Consider the following 20,603-nt stretch of genomic DNA (forward strand, 5'->3'; position numbering starts at 1 on the left):
ATCTTAGAGCTTTCAGAATATGAAGTACTTACTTTATTCAAGCTTCCACAAATGCCTGCTGTTAGCCAGTCTCAGGTGATATTCTGCTTCTAAACTGGACACTGCAATATAGAGCAGCACACTTTGCAGGGTCATTGCTGTCCAAGGGACTTGCTCAAGAATGGCCTAAGTCAGAGTCCTGTGTCCAACAATGACTGAAAGCAAGTGTAAAGATTAAAGGAACAGCCTACTTATGGTGCTACTTTACCAGAATACTCTCTAGCATCCAGTAACTTAAAGATTGGGAAGTTCTTGAGGTAAAGATGATGTCTACTGTCAAAATATTTCTGCATAAATTCATCTGTTCTGCCATTCGACAGACATAAACTTTTAGCACTATAGAATGTAGTGGCAAAACAGATTTCCCAAAAGGGCTTTTCTTTCTTCTACCTTCTCTCAGTCTGGGACCTTAGTACTTTAAGTCTACAAGCTGTGTGATAAAGATATTCAGGAGACTCCCTACTGTAACATGTATTCAGACACTTTAAAGCTGCTTTCTATTCGGTATCTAGACTTTATCACAGAAATGTTATTTCCCTTGCCTTCTGTAGTAGACATTTAGGCAGAGACTGGCTGAGGTGGTTGAGGTAGAGAAGAGCCATTCCTTGTAGAGAACTAGAGGAGGAAGGAGTGGAGTATTATGTTGGGATATTGTGGAGTTGATGAAGAAGGAGCAAGAGCAGAGTCTTTAAATAAGTCATGTTTTCAAGTCCAGCGTATCTTTTGGTTATAATCTCATATATTGTTCTATGTTTAAGAATACAGAGTAGATTTAGAAACTGAATTGATGTAGGTAGAGTTTTAGTTTGATACGGGTATGGCACTGCTAATCAGTAAGTCCCATTCTAGGTAACTTTTTGTGGTAAGTCACTATTGAACCGGCTTGGTTAAGTTATACAAGATAGCAGATAGCTATATTTATTCTGAATGTGTTTCTTTGAAGAATTTTAGAATTCTGGAGAAAAATACATAAAGTAACTGGGATCCCAGTGCCTGTGAATTCTACTTAGGTAGCTCCAACTCTTTTTTTTTTAACCTGGTAATTTAAGATTAGGATGCGTAATGGCCCATCCTCTGTTTTTTCAGTTGAGTCTGCAAGTCTTTCAACAGTCTTGATTATGTTAAATCTTAGTAATCAGATGTATTAATTTTAACTAAAAGCAAAGCTTCTCTAAAAGACCCATTAGGCTTCTTTTGATCCCAGTAATTATTAGATATCGAGACAGAGCATTAACTAGCTGAGGATGTACCTGTTCATTTTTTACGATGGAAAGTATTCCTGAGAAAAATGTTGGCTGGTTTTTTTTACATAAAGCAGAAAAACTTCTGGTTTCTACTGCTGTGTAACATCTGTGCAGTGTGTAAAGACATTTGAAAGAAAACAGAATGATGTGACGGTAAAAACTAAAAGACCTGTTAAACAACATCTGTATCTCCTCAGTTGCTGGGGAGATGTTCTGCTTTAGGTCTATTTTTTTTTTTCTTTCCTAATGCTCAGTAAAAGACCATTTGTAGCTGTACTTCCATTAGAGTTGAGATATCAAACCAAAGTGGCAAATATGTTTGATCAAATATGAGTGGTCACAAAACTATGTGTGAAAATGATGGGGGAAATGAAAGGCCCTATATTGTGCAAAAGAACAGCTTTGGTAACCAGGTAGTACAAACACCTGCATTGTTACAGTGCACTAAGCTTTTAGTGTAGTGAACTGGAAGTTTGAAAATTAGATTAATCAAAACACTTCTCAAATACAATGTATTTCTGATCATATTTTTTCCCATTTTTTCCTCCTCCATTATGTCCCCCACTCTGCAGTCCTTAGATGACCTTTCAAATGTCCCTTCTGATGAGACAGTTCAGCTCCATGCATACATCTCAGATACTGGTAAGTGAATCTGTTATGTCTGCTTACTTTTTTCCCACCATTTACTTTGAGTTTTGTAATATTACAGGTCCTTGAAATCCTGATTTTCTCTTTTTTTGACCTCATAAAACATTTGAATTCATATTTTCCATTAAGTCCTTGTGGAAATCTTTACACTATTTCTTCTGTGGGTCACAGACTATGTATCTGTAGTTAAAAAGTTATTTAATTTTTATGGTTTATGGTATTATTATTATTTTTACTGCTTTTATTGCTGGAGAATCATTCATTAAACTTAATATTGAGTAGGATTTATTTTAGCAATTATTTTAAAAAATTCTGAAAGCCATCTCTCTTTCTAGTCACAGAGTTATAATGTTTGACTGTTTGATTTTCTTAGTATAATATTTTTCCCTTATTCTTTGTGCTTCCTGACTTAGTTTAAGAAGTGACTTCTGTCCTTAAGGTGATGGCATTTTTGGTTATCTTTTAAAAAACTTTGTCTAGAAAGAAATTACTTTTCTTTATTACATGAGAGTAAATAAAAAAATCTCAGCTATTATTTGCAAATACTCTAGTTAAATGAGATTGCATTGGGTAATTAAATAGTGATCTTCAGATACTTTTTTTAGTAGATTCTACTATGCAACACACTTTTAAATCTATGCATTTATATGGTGGACACATGCTGTCAGCAAGCATTCAGCTACTTTACATTTTAATTAAACTTATTCCAACTCAGTGTGAGAGCAGTGTGCAATCCAAGTGTCATGGTAGTCAGTCCTCCGGGAAAGGGGAAAATAAGAATCAAATTCTGCTTTTTTGTTAAAATGACATGTGATACTTCTTTTCTGAATTAAATGTAGAAGTTTCATCTTTTTGACTTAAGAAAAAAAGGTAAACTTAGAACCACACGAACTGTAAAATTTATAGATGGCAGTCTGTATGGGTAACTATCAGCCTGACTCTGTGAATACATAATGCTCCAGGTGTAACAGGAGATATGTACAGTTTTGTATTGCAAGATAGTATTAAACTGCATCTGTGAGCAGGTTCTTTTTCTCTGCCAGTTAATATCCTTTACTGTGCTTGAAGGTTGTATACAAGCAGGATTATCTCTGTGTGTTGCAGAATTCACATTGTCTTGGGTTGCAAAATAAATACTAATTAAGAGGCTAAGACATAAGGGGCAGCAGAACTTCTTTCTTTTTCTGCCTGAAGTCGTTCTCCTAAAGGTGCCACTTAGCAGTGCCCCTGAGATGTAGTCTGGTGGCTGCAGGGCCAAGTGGTCAATGTGAACGTAGAGGACAGGGCTTGTGCAGCATCTGTGGGGCTGGGCGTTTCTGGTTCCACTCTCTGGGCAGTCTTCTGGCACCATCCTGGCTGCCTGCTCTTTCCCTTGGGGGTTCAGCACTCAGCATTGTTTTTTAGAGGGTAGATCACAAAGACAAGATGCTCTGTGCCCACTTTTCACCTTTCTAGTGTGTAATTCTTGCATTGGCAGCAGCTGCCACTACCCTACAGGTGCTCCCTGGCTGCTTAGACAAAAGCATTATAATTCAGAGAAATCAAGACTGAAAGTACTACAGAGAATGAAATTGATTTTCCAAGAGAATTGTATTTTATGGTGTGTGAGTGCATAGAAAAATTCAGAGACCTGGGTTAGAAATACTTTCATCTAGCCACTGGAAAACTGTAGGTTTCCCAACTGGGTATTGGCTTACTACTTAGAGATGCAACATGTTGCCAATTTAAATGGTGTGCAGTGTAGACAGTATTGGATCTAGGTTATTCTCTAAATAAAATGGAAGGATTTGAAACAAGCTATACTGGGGAAATTCTGTGAGGGAGGAATGTCCAAGAAGACTTAAATATTTAATGGAGATCAAAAAGATGTTTGCTTCTATTTTGGATAGCCTGTATGTGTTCATTTCATTTATGAATTGACTTCTCCATACAAAGTGTATATGCACACACAGAGAATGCATTATATATATGTACACACACATCTGTATATATAGTTTCTGTTGACTAAAATAGCATGGGGAGTTTATCTTACAGTTAATAAAAATCTGATGATTTAATAACAAACTACTGATGCCAGTAACAAAACTGAATGCTTGCAGCTTGCTATCATTGTCTTGTATTTATAGACTTTTTTGATGGGCAGACTTTTGCAATATGATTAGACTACTTTGCAGACCAGAATTTCTTCTGGTTTCACAGTTGTCTTTCACCCCCATCTTGAGTTCTTCAGGTTAAATTTTTTTTTTTTTTTAAAGATCTATTTACTATTTAAAAGTTGAAAATTTTTCTGTTTGTTTTGCATGTCATTGAAACTTGCCTAACTTTAAAGCTGCTTAATCTCTATTTAAGTTTACGTAGTAAGTTTTGGAGGGTATCATACAGTGTTCAGGATAAAGGGATAGCTTAGTCTTCTTGCTTGCATGTCCATTTTTGTCTTTCAAGTCTGTCATTCCAGACATTTCTTCACTTCACATTTGTGTCCTTTCGTCTTCCTTCTTTCTGTTTGTTCCTTTTTTGTTTTTGTTTTTAAAACTACTAGTCTATGCTGACTCTGACCCATATGCCGTGGCAGGAGTGTGTAATGACCACGGCAAGACATACGCCCTGTATGCCATCACCGTGCACCGACGAAATGCAAACGGTGAGGAGATGTGGAAGACATATCGGCGCTACAGTGACTTCCATGACTTCCACATGAGGATCACTGAGCAGGTAACCAAGCTCATGAAAATCTTTATAGGTGCCCATTTCTATACTTTAATAACTGATGACTATATGATTGCTCTGTGAAAAAGAGATGGAAAGTCTTCCCCCTCTTCCCACACTGCTTAATTTTACTTGAATCTTTGTATGGAAGTGCTGTTGGTCTCAAACAGTGGTGTTTTAGTTACATTTGTCACAGAGATTAAGAAATAAAAGCTGAGGTTGGGAAATAGGTATTTGGGTTTTAAGTGTATGTTAAGAATTGGTGGGATCCCAAAAGGGAGAGCTGGTAGCACTTCACTATACTACTAGCAATCTGCCTTTTACTGCTGTACTTGTATTCTCAGACTCTTAACCCTCCTAAAATGAAAGAAGGAAGAAATAGAGAGTTGTAATTCAGCAGCTGGTACAAAGTAGAACCTGCTGACATGAAAAAATGATGAAAACGCAGTGCTTTTAAAAGGAGGCTGAAGTGCTTTTAAACCAAGCCTTTGGAGAAGTCAGATTTGACTGCATAACCTTCGAACTAGTCAGAAGTGTCGGTTTATATCCCTTTGATCTGTTATTAATTTAGAGTCATAGAGAACAAATTTTGTGCAGGTAAGTTAGCATTTTAAAGTTACAGCAGCAATAAAAATTGAAAAGGCTTTATTAAAAAAGCAAATGTGTTGAATATTTGGATTAATTATAAATGAAGTCTGACTTCCCTTTGAATTTCTGATGATCTTAGTGTGTTGTCAATAAATTTGAAATACCAATTTTTGTACTCCTTTAAATTGATTTTTTTAAAATTAATTCAGTGTTCTGAAGAATCCTGGATCTTACCGTGAATTAGGGTTCTGCTGATATGGGGCAGTCATTTAAAACCAACATAGCTCTACATGAGTAGAAATGTATAGCAAAAGCAAAGATGTTCACAATATGAAAGCTCAACATTTCTGATGGCTAAATCTGAGTAAATTTACAGAGAATAGAAATGTTATCCGAGAACACTAAGATTGCAAAAAGTAAACAGATTTCTGTGATTCACTGTGGCATCTCAGATGCTCCCAACTTTTGCTTTGTCTTGGCAATAAAATAGACATTCTTACTGTCTTGTGTGCTTGTCTGAGACATTTTTATTGACATGTTAAGGGTAAAAAGTTAGAGTAATTGATTTAAAATGAATAGGAAAGGCAGGGACTGTTTGTTTTTCAGAGAAAATAGATAGTTGATCCGAAATGGAATTGAAGTTAGCAGTTTGAAGTATTTACATGAGTTTTTTTTCCTTAGAGTACTGAATAGATTCACACCAGTTCCTTTAGTCAGTCATATAATAAATGTCATTTAAAGTAAATTCCTATATTTAAAATAGAGGCTGTTAGTTGCTTACATTGCTTCTGCTTAGATATAAGAGCCCAAATGAAAACTAGACCATCTTCTGTTCAGTTATTTTCCCATGTGGCCTACTTGCAAGGGAATGGGATTTATAAAGTTGTAAAGAGCTATTTTTTGGTTCTTCCTACAGACCATAAATTTTATATGATCTTCGTGGCCTTCCAAAGTTTAATGATGCAAGAAGAGATCTTGCAGGGGCTGAACGGAATCCATATCTTTAAATCTGTAGTGTTGTGGTCTTTTCTAGAGAGAAAAGGATGCAGCCTGTTTCCAGGTTGTTTCTTAAAGCCTAGAATACTGTATGTTTCTCTCTTTATCACCTTAAGGTTATTTTTTACAGGTAGTCTAGATTCTGTATGGGGATAGTCCTGATTTTTCAAGTTTTGTTCTTGTCACTTTTTCTTTTTTGTGCATTTTACCAAATATATTCAGCCTTGTTGAGTGTTAGGGCCTCTTTCCCTTCTGGTTCCCTGGGACTGCCATTCTTCTTGCAATACTAGAACAGTGGAATACATGTCAACCAGTGCCAATACTGTCCTTACTTGGAGAAAAGGCACAGGTGATGACATATAGAGCGAGCATATTTTGATAACCTGTGTGTACACTGAGTGCTGCCATCTCTCCAGGGATAAAAGCTTAATTTCCTTGATAGGCTTGATCACGGTAGGAAAGGAAAAAAATTTTAGAATGATACACAAGTTCTCTTGAAAATCTTTATATAGTCTCATAATCCTAGTAACTTCATCCCAAGTAATAAGCCTTTTGCACACTCTATTGGTCTATATTTTTGCACACTCTATTGGTCTATATTTCAAAAGTGAGTATTGTGTGCAAGTTCAGAAATTAAATTTTACCTTTGATAGTCTCTTGGGAATTTTCACGCATTTGTTCTTGACAGTGTACCTTTCCCTTTGGCTTCTCCAAGGATTCTGAGTCCCAGGCATGATGCAGAATTTTTTTGTCAGGTGTTAGATGGTATATAAGAATAGGTGAATATAATGTCCTTATATGAAGACTTGAAACTCTTTAAAACAGAACAAAAAAATCTTCTCTTTTTTTTCCAGTTTGAAAACCTTGCAAATATACTAAAACTTCCTGGCAAAAAAACATTTAACAATATGGACAGAGAGTTTTTGGAAAAGAGGAAAAAAGATTTAAATGCTTATTTGCAGGTAAGCTGTTACAGGTTTTTTTAGCTCTGTGCTTGGTATTATTTTTTCAGAGGTAGCATGCCTTTGTGGTTTTTTTCTTTTGGAAAAAAAAAGCTGTGTTGTTAGTGGTACACAAAACTAAATAATATATCATAAGAACTATCTCTTAAGTTTGCGTTTTCTTTGGTGTTTGGTTTATTTTCAGCCAGTTCTGTCACAGCTTTTCTGAGCTGATGAGGTTCCAGCTATGTTGGTTTTGAGCTTTATGCCATTGACCTTCTCTTGTTGACACATGTTTGTGGTCACTTTCTCTTGTGCTGTTGCATAAGGATTTCCGTGGCACCCACTCCAGCAGTGTAGCAAACCGCACAGTTCCTCTGTTCAGATAAGGCCTGTATCAGCCCACACAAAAGAATTCTGTTGTCTTCTTTCCTAAGGACTTTCTGGTCATTTAGCACTAAAATATGTTGATCAAGTCAATGAACATGTTAACAATGAATAATGAAGATGAGTAAAACACTGTGAACTGACAGTTTGAGTGGTCATAAAGGTGTATCTTTTTCTATGAGTTGCTATAATTAGCATAGTGGTTAAAATTATGGGAATTACTAAGAGGCCCCTTGTTTCCATCTCGAGACAAGTGGAATGTTGGAATAAAATTCAGGAATGAAAAGATACATTGCTAGATGTGATGTCTTTGGTTGTGTCTTGTTCGTTATTTATTAAAATAACTTTTAAAAATTATTTTACTCAGCTCTTGTTAAATCCTGAAGTGATGAAAGCTTCTCCAGCTTTAGCCCATTATGTGTATGACTTCCTGGAGAATAAAGCCTACAGCAAAGGGAAGGGGGATTTTGCACGGAAGGTAAGAATGTTTTGTACTGTCAAGGGAAATTCAGAGCATTCAGTCATGCAATGATTGCATTAGACATGTTGAACAGATATTAAGGAGCTGTGTAGCACTTTAAAAACAGCTTGTAAATGAGTTGCTTTAATATTTTGAGTGGCAAAGTATCTGAGGGCATACGAAACAAAAAAATTACCATTTTTATAATAGGTCAATTTGTTTGTATGACAAAAAAATAAAGTTTTGAAATAGGGCACAGTGAATTGCACTGTTCTAAAAGTGTGTTTGTTGCAAGTTGCTTTCTGTGAGACATCTGTGATTTTTTTTTTTTGGTGGTCTTATTCCTTCTGATTTCTTTTTTCAGTTCTTTCCTCTGTATTTGCTGCTGTTACCATGCTTTCCACTTTTCAGCCCAAAACATGATATGCGTTTCCCTTCAAAAGCACCTGTTAAGTATTTAGGTGTAACCCTCCAGAGTCATTGGTCAAATTCAGAGCTCTGTGCTCTGCATCCTTTTTGTTAAGCCTCCAGCACTGTGTTCAGACAAGTGGCTCTTTGTTCAGTTGACCAGTTTGTGTGAGCATCTGCTTTGCCAATGCAGCCATTTCAAAAGTTTTAGTGATTTTGATACAAAAACCATCTGCAACTCTATTGTCACTTCAAGTTACTGTCCTGCCTATATTCCTTAAATATTTAACAGTGAAATAGTTAAATATTTATCAACGTTTATATAATTACTAAGATGTATTTTCCAGCTTACGAGATGCTTTATAAGCATAACTTTTTAAAGGGCATCACGCTAGTATTTGTGCCTCTGTTTGGACTGAATTTAGAGTATATACTGAAAGAAAAATCGTAACAGTTTCTTTATAACTATTCTATGTTTTTAATTATACCTACCATGATACATACTATTCCAGTGCTGTTTAAAAGAGGCATGTTTCAAAGATGAAGAGTTGAAAGCAGAAGTGAAACATCTGGAAGTAGAAAGCTTGGAAGGGAGAAATGGTATTGAATGGAGAAGAAAAGGAAAATAAATTCAAGCTAAGAAAAACCAAGGGATGGGAAATGGAAATGACTCAGGAAAACATCTGTTGAAAGATGTAAATAGCTGCAGTAGGGCTGTAATGAATGAGAAATATAAATGGAAGTAAAATTAAAACTGTATTCTGCATTCTGTAATGAAGTTAAGTAATTTGAGTTGTTATTTTATATTATTGTTCTCTGGAACAGTGCCATACTTCTCATAGTGTATTAATATGCTGGTGTCCTCATAGATTATACAATTTTGGTTAAACATCTTCCCCCTCAGATGGACACATTTGTAAATCCACTGCGTAACTCTATGAGAAATGTATCAAATGCAGTCAAGTCTATTCCTGACAGCCTGGCAGAGGGAATGACTAAAATGTCAGACAACATGGGTAAAATGTCAGAGAGATTGGGACAAGACATAAAGCAATCATTTTTCAAGGTAAGAAAATACTGGTGGTTAATACATACTAACAGATTAATAGAGGAGTCACTATTGACTCACTTAAGCTCATGTTATCTAGAATAGTCAAGTCGTTAAACAGAAGACCAATCTGTTTTGTACCTGCACCCTTTTAATAAGGTTCAGCAGTCATTACAGGACAAAAATGGAGATCTTTGCTGTTAAGTAACGTTTTTAAGATGGCATCTACAGACTGTTACAGCTATCCTTCACTTAACTCAATGCAGGAACTTGAGAAGAACATGAGATTCACTGATGTTCTTATTTTTTAACCAGGCATTCTCATACAGCTAATTTCCTGCATCTGCTGTTTTCATTCGGGAAAAAACCCTATATATTTTGAAACTCAGAATAAGGAGATAGCCTCTTTTCTGCTTATTCCTTGCTGAATTCTGGTTTAAATTAAATTTTCTTTGTCTCTCCTGCCATCTTTCATCATCTCTTACATTCATAAAATATAGTACTTTAGAGGTGGGAATGGTAGTATGACATGCAATAAGGAAGTCCTGTGAAAATAGTAATCTTCAGAATATGTTCATCTTCACTGTTTCTCTGGTCCTCCTCTTCCTGTGTGAAGCTGTAAGGTCTGTGATAAGGGATTGTTCCATTTTGTGCTACCAAAGCAGTTATATATGGCAGATGTAGAACAGCAGCTGAGATGAGTGAATTAACCCTTAAACCATGAAAGGGAATAATAAATTGGGTCCAGGGGGGATTGGTGGGTTTTTTAATTACTTGCAGAGTAAAATGACTGTCTCTGGGCTTTCTCATTGCTAGTAACTTCCCTTTCCCTGTGTGTGACTACTAATATATTTACAGTTGTACTCACTGGGACTAGGTAGGACTTAAGATCAAGAGGAAATATCTGAGGAAATACCAGTCTCGTAAGAGTTTTTAGGTGATTTTCATTTGAAGCATTAGGCACTTGATGAATTATATGGTTTGTCTTAATGGTAAGGTTTGTCATAATGATAATTGTGTTGATTATTTTGGTAGCTACACAAGAATATATGCAGACTTGATTTTTGGTTTTGGAAGGTGAAAGGACCACTGTGTCTTTGCATTAGTTTGCAATTGACTTTTGACCAAATGTTGTTTTATATTTTCATAACCAAATTGCTTATGAAATTTTTTCTGATTTATTCATACTCTAACATACTTTTTCCGTCATAAACATAACCTTTTTTTATTGTAGGTGCCGCCTCTGATGCAGAAAACATATTCAGATCCAGACCATTGCCGTGTTGCAGCACCAATTGATGACAACGTGAGTCTGACATTGTCCCTTCAAAGTTGACACCTCTAAAACCAAACAAATGAGTTACTTATTCTGCATTGAGCTACACTTTTATTGTTTTCTGACACTATACCAGGCACTTCAAAACAGTTCTAAGCTTTTTAAAAAGAAACCTGCATACTTCCTTTTAAAGTTAGCATTTTTGCTAGCCCTGAAACGGTTTGCACAACATTGATATAACGGGGAGAGTGCATGTACTACTGCTTCTGTGTTTTATGGCTGGGGGTTTCATTTTTTTGGTTTTTTTCCTCTTCTCCCTCCAATTTCTGTCAGTTCAAAGATAGTGTGGTACCAAACTGCCAGCATCATTTCAATTGGCATTTTATGGATTTGATTTCTGATGTGACCTTTTAAGGACCATTTGTTTAATGGATCAAAACAAGTGTTTGCTATTTTGTTGTGGAAGAACCCTTCAGAAAGTGTTCCGAAATAAAAAATTTCTATTATGTGGACACCTAAAATGTGTAAAGTAGTAATATTAAAAACTTGAAAGTGAAGTTTAAGCTCCTGACGGTATCATAAGCTGTGGTATTTTACCATTGTTTTGATTGAAACATTGATCATATATGTGCAAACAATTGGAAAAAACCCATTTATCTCTAGGTAGGACAGAAAAGCCTAAGATTACCCATCAGTATATGCATTTTGCTATGCACCTGTTCTGCCCTTCATGTTTCAGGCTTTTTGGTCACATAAAAGCATTTCAGTTTGTTTCCCTGTACACAACTGCTGTGGTCACTTTGTTAGATGTATTTTTACTCAGCTAATTTCTCCTTGAATTCTTCTGGATTTTCTTTTTCCCCATTACTTTTCACTATATAAGACTGTATCCCCAAGTTTGTAATTACAATTGTAATTATAAATATATTTGGTACTCCTGAAGCTTCTGTTTTGCACAGGGAAAACAAAATAATATAATTCAAGTACATGAGCAGCTTCTCTGTAGGTATTTCATTGATCTTCTCTAAAATGATTAGATGTTGCAGTTCTTGATAACTTTAAGTTAACATATCAAGTGTTAAAGGCAGATTTCAGATATTTGAAAACCTTTCAGCTCTCAACTGCTCATATAAGATTAATTGCTCACAACTTACAATCACTAAGACAAAGAGAAGGCAGTTTGAATGGAGCTATACTTGGAGAAGCAGTACTGTAAAAGTGAGCCATGGATCTGTACAATCTCCAACTGGATTATGAACCCACTGTCTGTGTTCCAGTTGAATCTAAAGTCCACCAAAAGAATAATACTAACGTGTTTTTTGTGGGCCAATCTGTGTAATATTATCTGTTAAAAAATAAAATTATGATCCTTTTCTTAATCTTCAAGCATAAAAGCACTGCATAGTTTCTGAAAAAGTTCGATGACTTCGAGGGGGGAAGACATTGCAGAACAACCAATATGATTGATAAAAGCAAGCTCCGTTTATTAGCAATCCAGAGGCACTTACATAGTATATCAGTTTGTTAACTCTTAATTGGCTTAAACCTATCACAGCGCATTTCTGCTTCTACATAATTAGACTACATTGGCAAGCTTCTACTAGTTATGTTATGATTAAAAAGAATTCAGAGCTCACCCTCCCTTCTCATGGCCAGTACATCTTATCTACACAGCTGCACATCCTCAAAACTCCCTTTTTGTTCTCAGGCCTGTTTCTCACACAGGTGCTTTCTCATGCAGGCAGTTTCTCACACAAACCTTTGCTTGCAGGCCTTTTGCTTGTACAGTTCTTTTATTGATTTGTTCCCTTTATCAATAATCCATGTCCCTGATCCTCTAATCATTTTGCAACACATAGTCGTGCAGGTTACAAAGATGTCTAAGTGAAAGGCACTTCATTGCAATGAAATGTCACTGTTTTTAGCATCCATAAGAAAATGGAAAAAGCTCCTTCCAGAAGTTTTTGTGTAAGGCAGTTGGAAGCACAGCAACCAAGGAAGAGGTCAGGGATCAGGCCTATCTTAAGGACATATTTACGTGTATTATTCAACTTCAGTAGTAACTGTTGACTTTTGAAATAGCTGTTTCTTCTTGTCCTTTTTTAAAAATTCAATGTATCTGGTTTTATATTTAATTTTCAGTTTTTCTTTGCTACTAATAGTGTTATAGAAGATTTAGGGAAGATTTCATATTATAGTAAAATACAGAGCAAAGTGTTTGTCATTGTTGTGCTTATACTGAAGCATTTGATGCATAAAGTAGCTACTGAATCTGTAGCTTTCTTGAACTGAACTAAAAGTTTGCTGTTTATTCTTTTATTTTGTGGTCAGGCGGATGACAATATTCCCCTGAGAGTAATGCTCCTACTTATGGATGAAGTCTTCGATTTAAAGGAGAGAAATCAGTGGTTAAGAAGAAATATAAAAAATCTGCTTCAGCAACTTATTAGAGCAACATATGGCGACACAATTAATAGGTACTGTTTTTGTTATATAGAGCAGTCATGTCAGTGACACTGTACTCTACCTATGCATCCTTCTTGGTATTACTGAATTATTGTGGTTTAAATCTGCATGCATTCCTCTTTGAAGAAAATCAATAAACTGAGTACAAATGTGGTGTAAAGTGGAGATAAATGCAGCACATTACTGAAAAATACCAGTAACTCTTAGATGTCAGAGAACTTACAAAAGAGCTTTCACGTACAAGAGTTCATATTTCTGTGAATGTAACTTCATATTGATGCTTTTTGCCCTGTTTTACACGATACTTTTTTTTATTAGTATTATTTATTACTTTCTGCACTATTTCTGCTTACATCTCTTTCATGCCACAAATGATCCACTGGAACTATCAAATTATGTGAACTTTACTAAGTTGCAGTGTTAATGTTAAGTTTATGCTCTCATACTTTAAAAGATGGAAATGGGAAAGGAAAAGGACTCTTATGGGGTCTGTTTTGCCCTCTCCATATTCTTTGTAATTCACATATACCTTTATTCATGCAAATGCGAAGCCAGTTAATCGTGCTAATGAAGTAGTGTTTCTTGCCCTCATCTTAGAAATACACAGTTTCCAGGTTTTCCTTCTAGTAATTTGTTTCTGAAATGTAAACAAAAATCAACAACAACAACAACAACAAATTCTAGATACAGGTTTAGAACTGCATGATTACTTTCGATTTAGTGCCATGAATCAAAACCCTAATATCTAGCAGGTGAGAAGTAGCTCCCTATTACTTTTTTTTCAGGACATTCCTCACTGTATCATTTCTTTTTACCCTTCAAAAGAATATCTGTGATGTTTTCATCATCACTGTTAAACATACAGACTTGTGGTAGCAGTAGTGAAGTAACCATATAATAAAATAGCACTGGGTCTTTCTCAAGTGATTCCTTGTGGCCAGTTGAAAACTGTCTTGAGAACTGTGCTTCCAAGAACATGCTGTACTGTTAAACAGCTCCGAATACTTTTTGCTGTTTCCAGATTGTTGTATAAGCAGCAGAGTTGGTGTGCAGGCTGTTGCTTCCTTCTTGCAGAGATGGCTGTGTAGTACTAGTTTGCTTCTGCATTTAGAGCCATTCCAGACACTCATGGCTTCCTGTGGTCACCAGTCATACCTTGTCCTGGCAAGTTCTTGGAGTTTAATGGCATTCAGCAGAAAAATTGTCTTCTTCTGTTTCTTAGAAAACTAAATTCAAATTGTGGTTAGGGAAACAGTCCTGGGATTATGGTATACAGGGATGCATATATCATTTCTGTAAGCATTCTAGATTTGGATATAGAGCTGTGTATATGGTTGGTGAATGAAGGCCTGATGAATGATCAGTCTGTATCTCCTGTTAAGGATTGTGAAGTAACTGTACACACTGCAGCAAGTATTTTGAGATTCTGAGTAGGTCCTTTGCTTACAGAAGCAGAACTTAGAGTGCTCCATGAAGAGGCGTGCTCTGCAAGCAAACCAGTTTTTTAATGCTGATGGGAGATGCAACAGCAGTTTTGCAGCCAACTTCATTATCATATATTCACCCAAAAAAAAGAAATCTTTAGCTTTAGGGAGTGATCAGTGAACTTAGATTTCTATCTTGAGAATCAGTACTTGCCTTCCTATTGTGCAGTATTATAGAACCTACTTACGGAGTTGGAAAAAGTTGAAATTATGCTTTGTTTGCCCTAGAATGCTCTTTAAAATGATTCTTCACTTATGGGCTCTCTACTTTAAAAATTAAATGAGAGACTTTTTGCTTTGATTTTAGAAAAATAGTTGATCATGTTGATTGGATGACATCTCCCGAGCAAGTAGCAGATGCAGTGAAACGCTTCAGGTATGTCTTTTATCATAATTATTAAATATGAAGTACTCACCAGTTGATGTCTAATATCTATCTATATGTCTTCCTATTCTTCTTACGTGAGGAAATTATTATCACTCTCCAGAATACCAGTTGGATCATACGCTGCTTTTTACATACATTAAGTGACAGAAAGCAATTGTCACACAGAGAAGACTATTTTGGAGTTTTCTCCTCTACCTTACAAAACTTCTCTGTTAACCAGTCTAGAAGAGCTAGAGTACAGATATACTTAGAAATGTCTTATCACTGTAGTGATGTAGTGTCTTGGTTGCCTTGATGAAGGCAGGTACGTGCCTTGCTTTTAAAGGCAAACAAATTAGTGCTGCAAGAGCCTGAGCTCTGAGATACTGTTTCACTTTGAAAGGATACAATGGAAATGAAGTCTGAATTTGAAACTATCAGAGACTCTGTCTTTCAATTTCCGTGAAGTTTTAATGGCTTCTACATTGTTGTTGAGAAAGTGTTACCCACCTTGTTTTTTTTTCCCTATAGTTTGGGGTTTTTTTTGTTGGGGTGAAAGTCAAAGTAGGGTAATGTATTCTCCAAGGGGTCATAATTTACAAGTATTCTGTTATTCTTTGATTAAACTGTGGGAATGTGTATGTTTTATTCAAAAAAAAGATTGTCTTTCACTGGAGGAAAAATAGTTACTAGACAGAGGCTTGTCTTTTGCATTGGGCTTTCTACTACACTGAAAATATTTCTTCTCAGCTTTAGCTTGTTGAAAGGCTAACTGCTAGTGTCAAAATTCTGATAAAACAATTAATAGACCTAAGCCGAGAGTCTCAGTAGCAATAATCTGATTGGGAAAAGCAAGGCTTAGGTTTTTTTTATGTAAAAACTGTGTGGTATTTGAATGGTTTTGATTTGCATTGTTTTATTAAAATTTTATTTAATCTGATTCCTGTACTAAAAAATTATAGCTACTGATAGATTGAGTGTATTGCACTACTTGCTTTTGATTTCTTCACTTTTTTTTTTCCTCTTCTAATATTTGAAGTGTGTGTTAGGTTTTGTGCAATTTACTTTCTTGTATTTATTTTATGAGATAACCTTAAAAGATTTAAAAGAGCTTTTCACTTGATAAAATGTTAATGTATTTTGACAGATTTGCTTTTGTTACAGAGATGCTTTTTGGCCCAATGGCATTTTAGCAGAGACTGTTCCACGAAGGGACAAAGCTATTAGAATGAGAACAAGAGTGGCAGGGAAGACCAAATTACTGGAGGTGATGCCAGGTGAGTGAGTCTGGGATTAAACCATAATAATCCTTACCATATGTTGTTATTGAAATTAATGTCAGTATTCTTGTTGATTGTACTAAGTACTGAAATGAAATGCTGATGTATGAACTGTATTTAAATAAAAAGGTTTCTAATTATTAAAGCATTGGACATTTTCACGTGTACTGTCAGTAATTCTTTTAGAGCCAAGCCAGTATTTAGCTTCTAGATGATTTAAGTTGTGCCCGAAGTAGGTATAATCCCAAACAGTATGATTTCTTGCAAACATGGTTTCCACATATATAGGTTAAGAGTGAAGTAATTTTCAGAAATACTCTCTTCTGTAAGAGAACTTTTTGTTTAGTCATGTTGTGTAGAGGCACTGTTACTTCAAGTTTCAGGCTACATAGTTTGAAAGACTTACATTCAGTTTAAGTTTGTTGTTAACATGGAAGTAGAATTTAGCTTAAACTTCTTTGTAACTTCTGTTTTTGTAGATGAACTGAAGCACATCATAGGCGCTGAGACTACACGGAAAGGCATCCTTCGGGTCTTTGAAATGTTCCAGCATAGTCAGCTGAATAAGAGAATGGTGTATGTGTTTCTGGAGAGATTCCTAGAAACCTTATTTCCACAAAATAAGTTTCCTGAGCTCTTCAACAAACTGCATTCAAGGTCAAAGCAAATGCAGAGATATAAGCAGAGACTACACTCTACTCAAGCGCCTTCCTTACAGAAAAGGTGACACTTCAAATCTATTAAGCTGGTGTTTGTTTGTCCAGGATTAATTACTTGGGCAGATTCTCTGGGGCTTCAAACTCACATGCTGTCATTTCTGCACCAGTCTTCTAGTGTCACATATTAGATTATTAATGCATCTGTAAGACCTGTGGATCTTCTCATCTTCACTTGTAATTCAACCACTACCAGAATGGTTTGTGTGTCTTAAATGATTTGGTGCATCTTCATGCAACATTGAGAAGAAAACTGGCCCAGTATATCAGAATGCTGTTCCCTTCCGTTCTGAGTCGATGTTTTGCCAGCAACGAAAAGTGCCAGACTGTTCAAGTAAAGCACAACTATGGTGATACAATTGAAGAAAAGGCTGTTTTGGCACTGGGAGATAGTGCAATGTGTGACAGTCAGGTGGAATTGTTCTATGTTACAACTGTTGAGGCTCTGTAGGGCTATTTTAACATTCCTGTAAAGGCTGAGTTAACCAGAAAAGCAGTCTCTGGAATAGCAGGTTCATAGGAGAGAGGAGAAATAGCTATAGCCCCATCATAAAAGTACATTCATTGAATAAAAGTTGAGGTAAGGTGGCTTTTATGCCACATTTGCATCATCTTTCATATTTTGAAAATTAAACTAACCTTATATCTAATGGGGGTTTTAGTAAAAGCAGAGGTGCAGTAGAAACAAACCCTTTATTCTGATTATTGTGTAGCTTTAAGGGCCATATGCTGCTCTTACAGCGCCTGGCATACATTTTGCATGTAACTTCAGTGGAGAAGGAGCATCATATTTGTGTTCAATTGATCTACTGGAACATAAGTCAAGTTGATAGTTGTAGAAGGAAAGGGATATATGTTTCAAAGAGGATAGGTATTGTGTTAGAAGATGAGGAAATTGCACTAAGACACAGTTTACACACTACTCCCCACTAAAATCTGGAACTTTTTTGGGATGTAAAAGACTATGTCCTATTTAATTGAAAGATTCCTTACCTTTTAGTGTGTAAGCCTCATGTGGAAAAATGTTAGAATTACTTGGTTCCTCGCAGGTAAAAGATTTCATTAGTCATATGCAAACACTTGGAAATTTCTGAATGCATCTCAGTGTATATATGAAAATAAAAAGGAAATAAAACTACGATATTTTTTTAAATAATTTTTTTATTTTTTGCATAGTGTAAAATTTTAATAAAAATTTGACATCAAGGCCCCACATCCATCTGTTTAGTTTCATTGAAGAAGTTCTGTCCAATTAAAAATACAGTAACATCTGAATAATCCTGTTTGGCCACAGCATATCTCAGTTTGTGTTTTCTTTTCCATAGTCCCCAGCTGTTTGAGCACTACTATCTTGAGTGAATAGAGGGTAATCTTTTAGAGTCCCTTTTTTTCTGAATGCTAAACACAGGGTAAGATACAGCTATGGATCAAGGATCCCAAGGATCCTTGTAGTAATTTGTGTCGTAATGGGAACAAATGGTCCTTTTATGCAAGTGAGACACAGACCTTTGATGAAAGCATTCTGAGACAAGATAGAAGGCTCTCAAAGGACCTCGTTAAATTGACTGACACCTCTATATAGATAATTTTTCTCATGGACTCTATTAATGAAATGTAGCCTTTTATCATACTGCTTAATGATGATCATATTGTACTGTTAACGTTCTCATACAGTATGCATGGGCTCAAGTGCACTTGTTTTTTTCTTTATTGCAGAACTAAATGCTGTAAATTAAATCCCTTTCTTTTGTAATCCCTATGAAGACAACTTGGTAAATGTAGAAGAAGCCCTCTCCCTTCCTCTCTGCAGGTTCTCTAGAAGTGTGATGGTTGAATGCTTTTGAATTTAACAAAATTCCTGAGTTCTGTGTGAAGTAATCAACATAGCCAGCTCCTATTGTTTACATGCCTGTATCTTCCTCTGATGTCAGGGTGCTCAACCATAACTGATATCTGACTGATGAAAGATCATTCAGCAGTTGTTCTTGGTGATACAGTAAATATCTCATTAATCCTACCAAATCTAATTTATGTCTTTTAAGTCACTGAATTTGTTAAGCAGTATGAAAGTTGGAAGTTCACATACTGTTTCGTCAAATCTGTGGAGCCTTTTAACTATCTGTAGGTACCATGAAAAATTTCAAGAGGATAGTGATAATATACAAATTTGGCTTTTTTTTTTTTTTTTTTTTAAGTTATCTGGTACATTTCTGTACAAAAATAAAATAATATCTCTAGGAATGTGAACTGAACATAATACACCGTGTTTATTAGTCATTTTACTTAATGAATTTATTACATATACCTATACACACATTTATATACGCATGTGTGCATATGTATATATGTATTGAAATTTTGTCTTCTGTATTTAATTACAGAATGTGGCTTCCTAATTCAGTGGTCCCTGTTGGCTGGCAAGAACCATCAGAAATGAGTACTTTTTGTTAAAGTGAATTTGTATGTCTCTTGATTTAAAAGGTTTTCCTGTCAACGATTTAAAGTACTCACCCTGTAAACCCATGCAGCCTAGTATCCTAGGAAGTTTCCAAAACTGAATGTTAATACACAGCAGTCTGGGTGTTTCTTCTGGCCTTTAGGTGCTGTGACTGGCCGCTGAAAATTGTGCCATTGTCAATAAATGCACTTGTTTTAGCCTTAATTATTTTTAAGAGAAAATGAGCAATTGAATTTTTCATTTGGTCCATCCTCAAGCTTGTGCTGCTGGTGTTTGCTAGAACTAAACAGTAAATTTTAAGTGCTACCAGAATGTGTACCAAAATGAAACTATATAAATTCCACAATCTAAATTTTAATTTTGTGCAATATTTTCATTTAATGCATGTGTATTTGAATAGCTGTAAAATAAATGAATTTTTAATGTTCTGAAGTCTAGGTTAAAAATGTCTTCTCAGCTGAACAATTCTGCATTCTGTTGTTATGTTACTTTATTTAAGGACTTGTTTTAAAAGTCTTACTTGTTACTCCTTTGTTAATTCCTTTGTTCTCAATGATCCTTGCTCTCCTGAGCAAAGCTCATATATTACAAGGGAAGAATCTGAAGAACACATCTCATAAACTCATAGAGCTGTTCTAAATTACTTGTGCATATCATTGTACAGTAAGTGTCAGCTGTGTGCCTAATTGTTCTGTTGATGCTTTTCCCCTCCCTTCCCCCTTCTCTCGTTTCTGTAACAAAGAATGAACATGAAACGGGCTGCCATGCTCACTTCTACTGAATGGCAGAGGACTCTGAATTTTTTTTTGGAGTTTGCATTTATGTTCTGTCCAATAGAAAGCTAAAAAATTACACTAATAAAGTATTAACAGGATTACTATGAGTCTCCATTTATTTTTCAAATAACTGTCTCACTAGCAGGTACAAAAGGTCACTAAAGATAAAACTACTGCTATTTAAATAAAGCAACCATTTTTTGATTATTTTTTGACATATAAACTGGGTTTGCTTCTAACAAATTAATCTCTACATTAATTTTTGACCAGTGTTTGCAGAGAGTCCTGTATTTTAAAAAGAAGCAGAAATAATGG

The 20,603-nt window shown here is 35.5% G+C and overlaps 1 protein-coding gene across 5 annotated transcripts in view; it reads left to right on the forward strand.

Moving 5' to 3' along the window:
* The window catches only part of SNX13 (sorting nexin 13), a 67,229-nt gene extending 46,843 nt beyond the window's left edge, over positions 1-20,386 (forward strand). For 3 of the 5 annotated variants that reach the window (XM_048304131.1, XM_048304140.1, XM_048304114.1), the window contains 10 exons: positions 1,856-1,925; positions 4,471-4,643; positions 7,076-7,183; positions 7,917-8,027; positions 9,322-9,483; positions 10,700-10,771; positions 13,073-13,218; positions 14,999-15,067; positions 16,223-16,335; positions 16,818-20,386. In XM_048304131.1, the coding sequence (XP_048160088.1) occupies positions 1,856-1,925; positions 4,471-4,643; positions 7,076-7,183; positions 7,917-8,027; positions 9,322-9,483; positions 10,700-10,771; positions 13,073-13,218; positions 14,999-15,067; positions 16,223-16,335; positions 16,818-17,065 (1,272 nt within the window). In that variant the 3' untranslated portion in view covers positions 17,066-20,386. The remainder of the gene's footprint in view (positions 1-1,855; positions 1,926-4,470; positions 4,644-7,075; positions 7,184-7,916; positions 8,028-9,321; positions 9,484-10,699; positions 10,772-13,072; positions 13,219-14,998; positions 15,068-16,222; positions 16,336-16,817) is intronic. The other 2 variants (XM_048304123.1, XM_048304149.1) reach the window with 2 other exon arrangements.
* The last annotated feature ends 217 nt before the right edge of the window (positions 20,387-20,603 follow it).

The sequence above is a fragment of the Corvus hawaiiensis genome, chromosome 1 (assembly GCF_020740725.1).
Source record: "Corvus hawaiiensis isolate bCorHaw1 chromosome 1, bCorHaw1.pri.cur, whole genome shotgun sequence".
Lineage (NCBI taxonomy): Eukaryota > Metazoa > Chordata > Aves > Passeriformes > Corvidae > Corvus > Corvus hawaiiensis.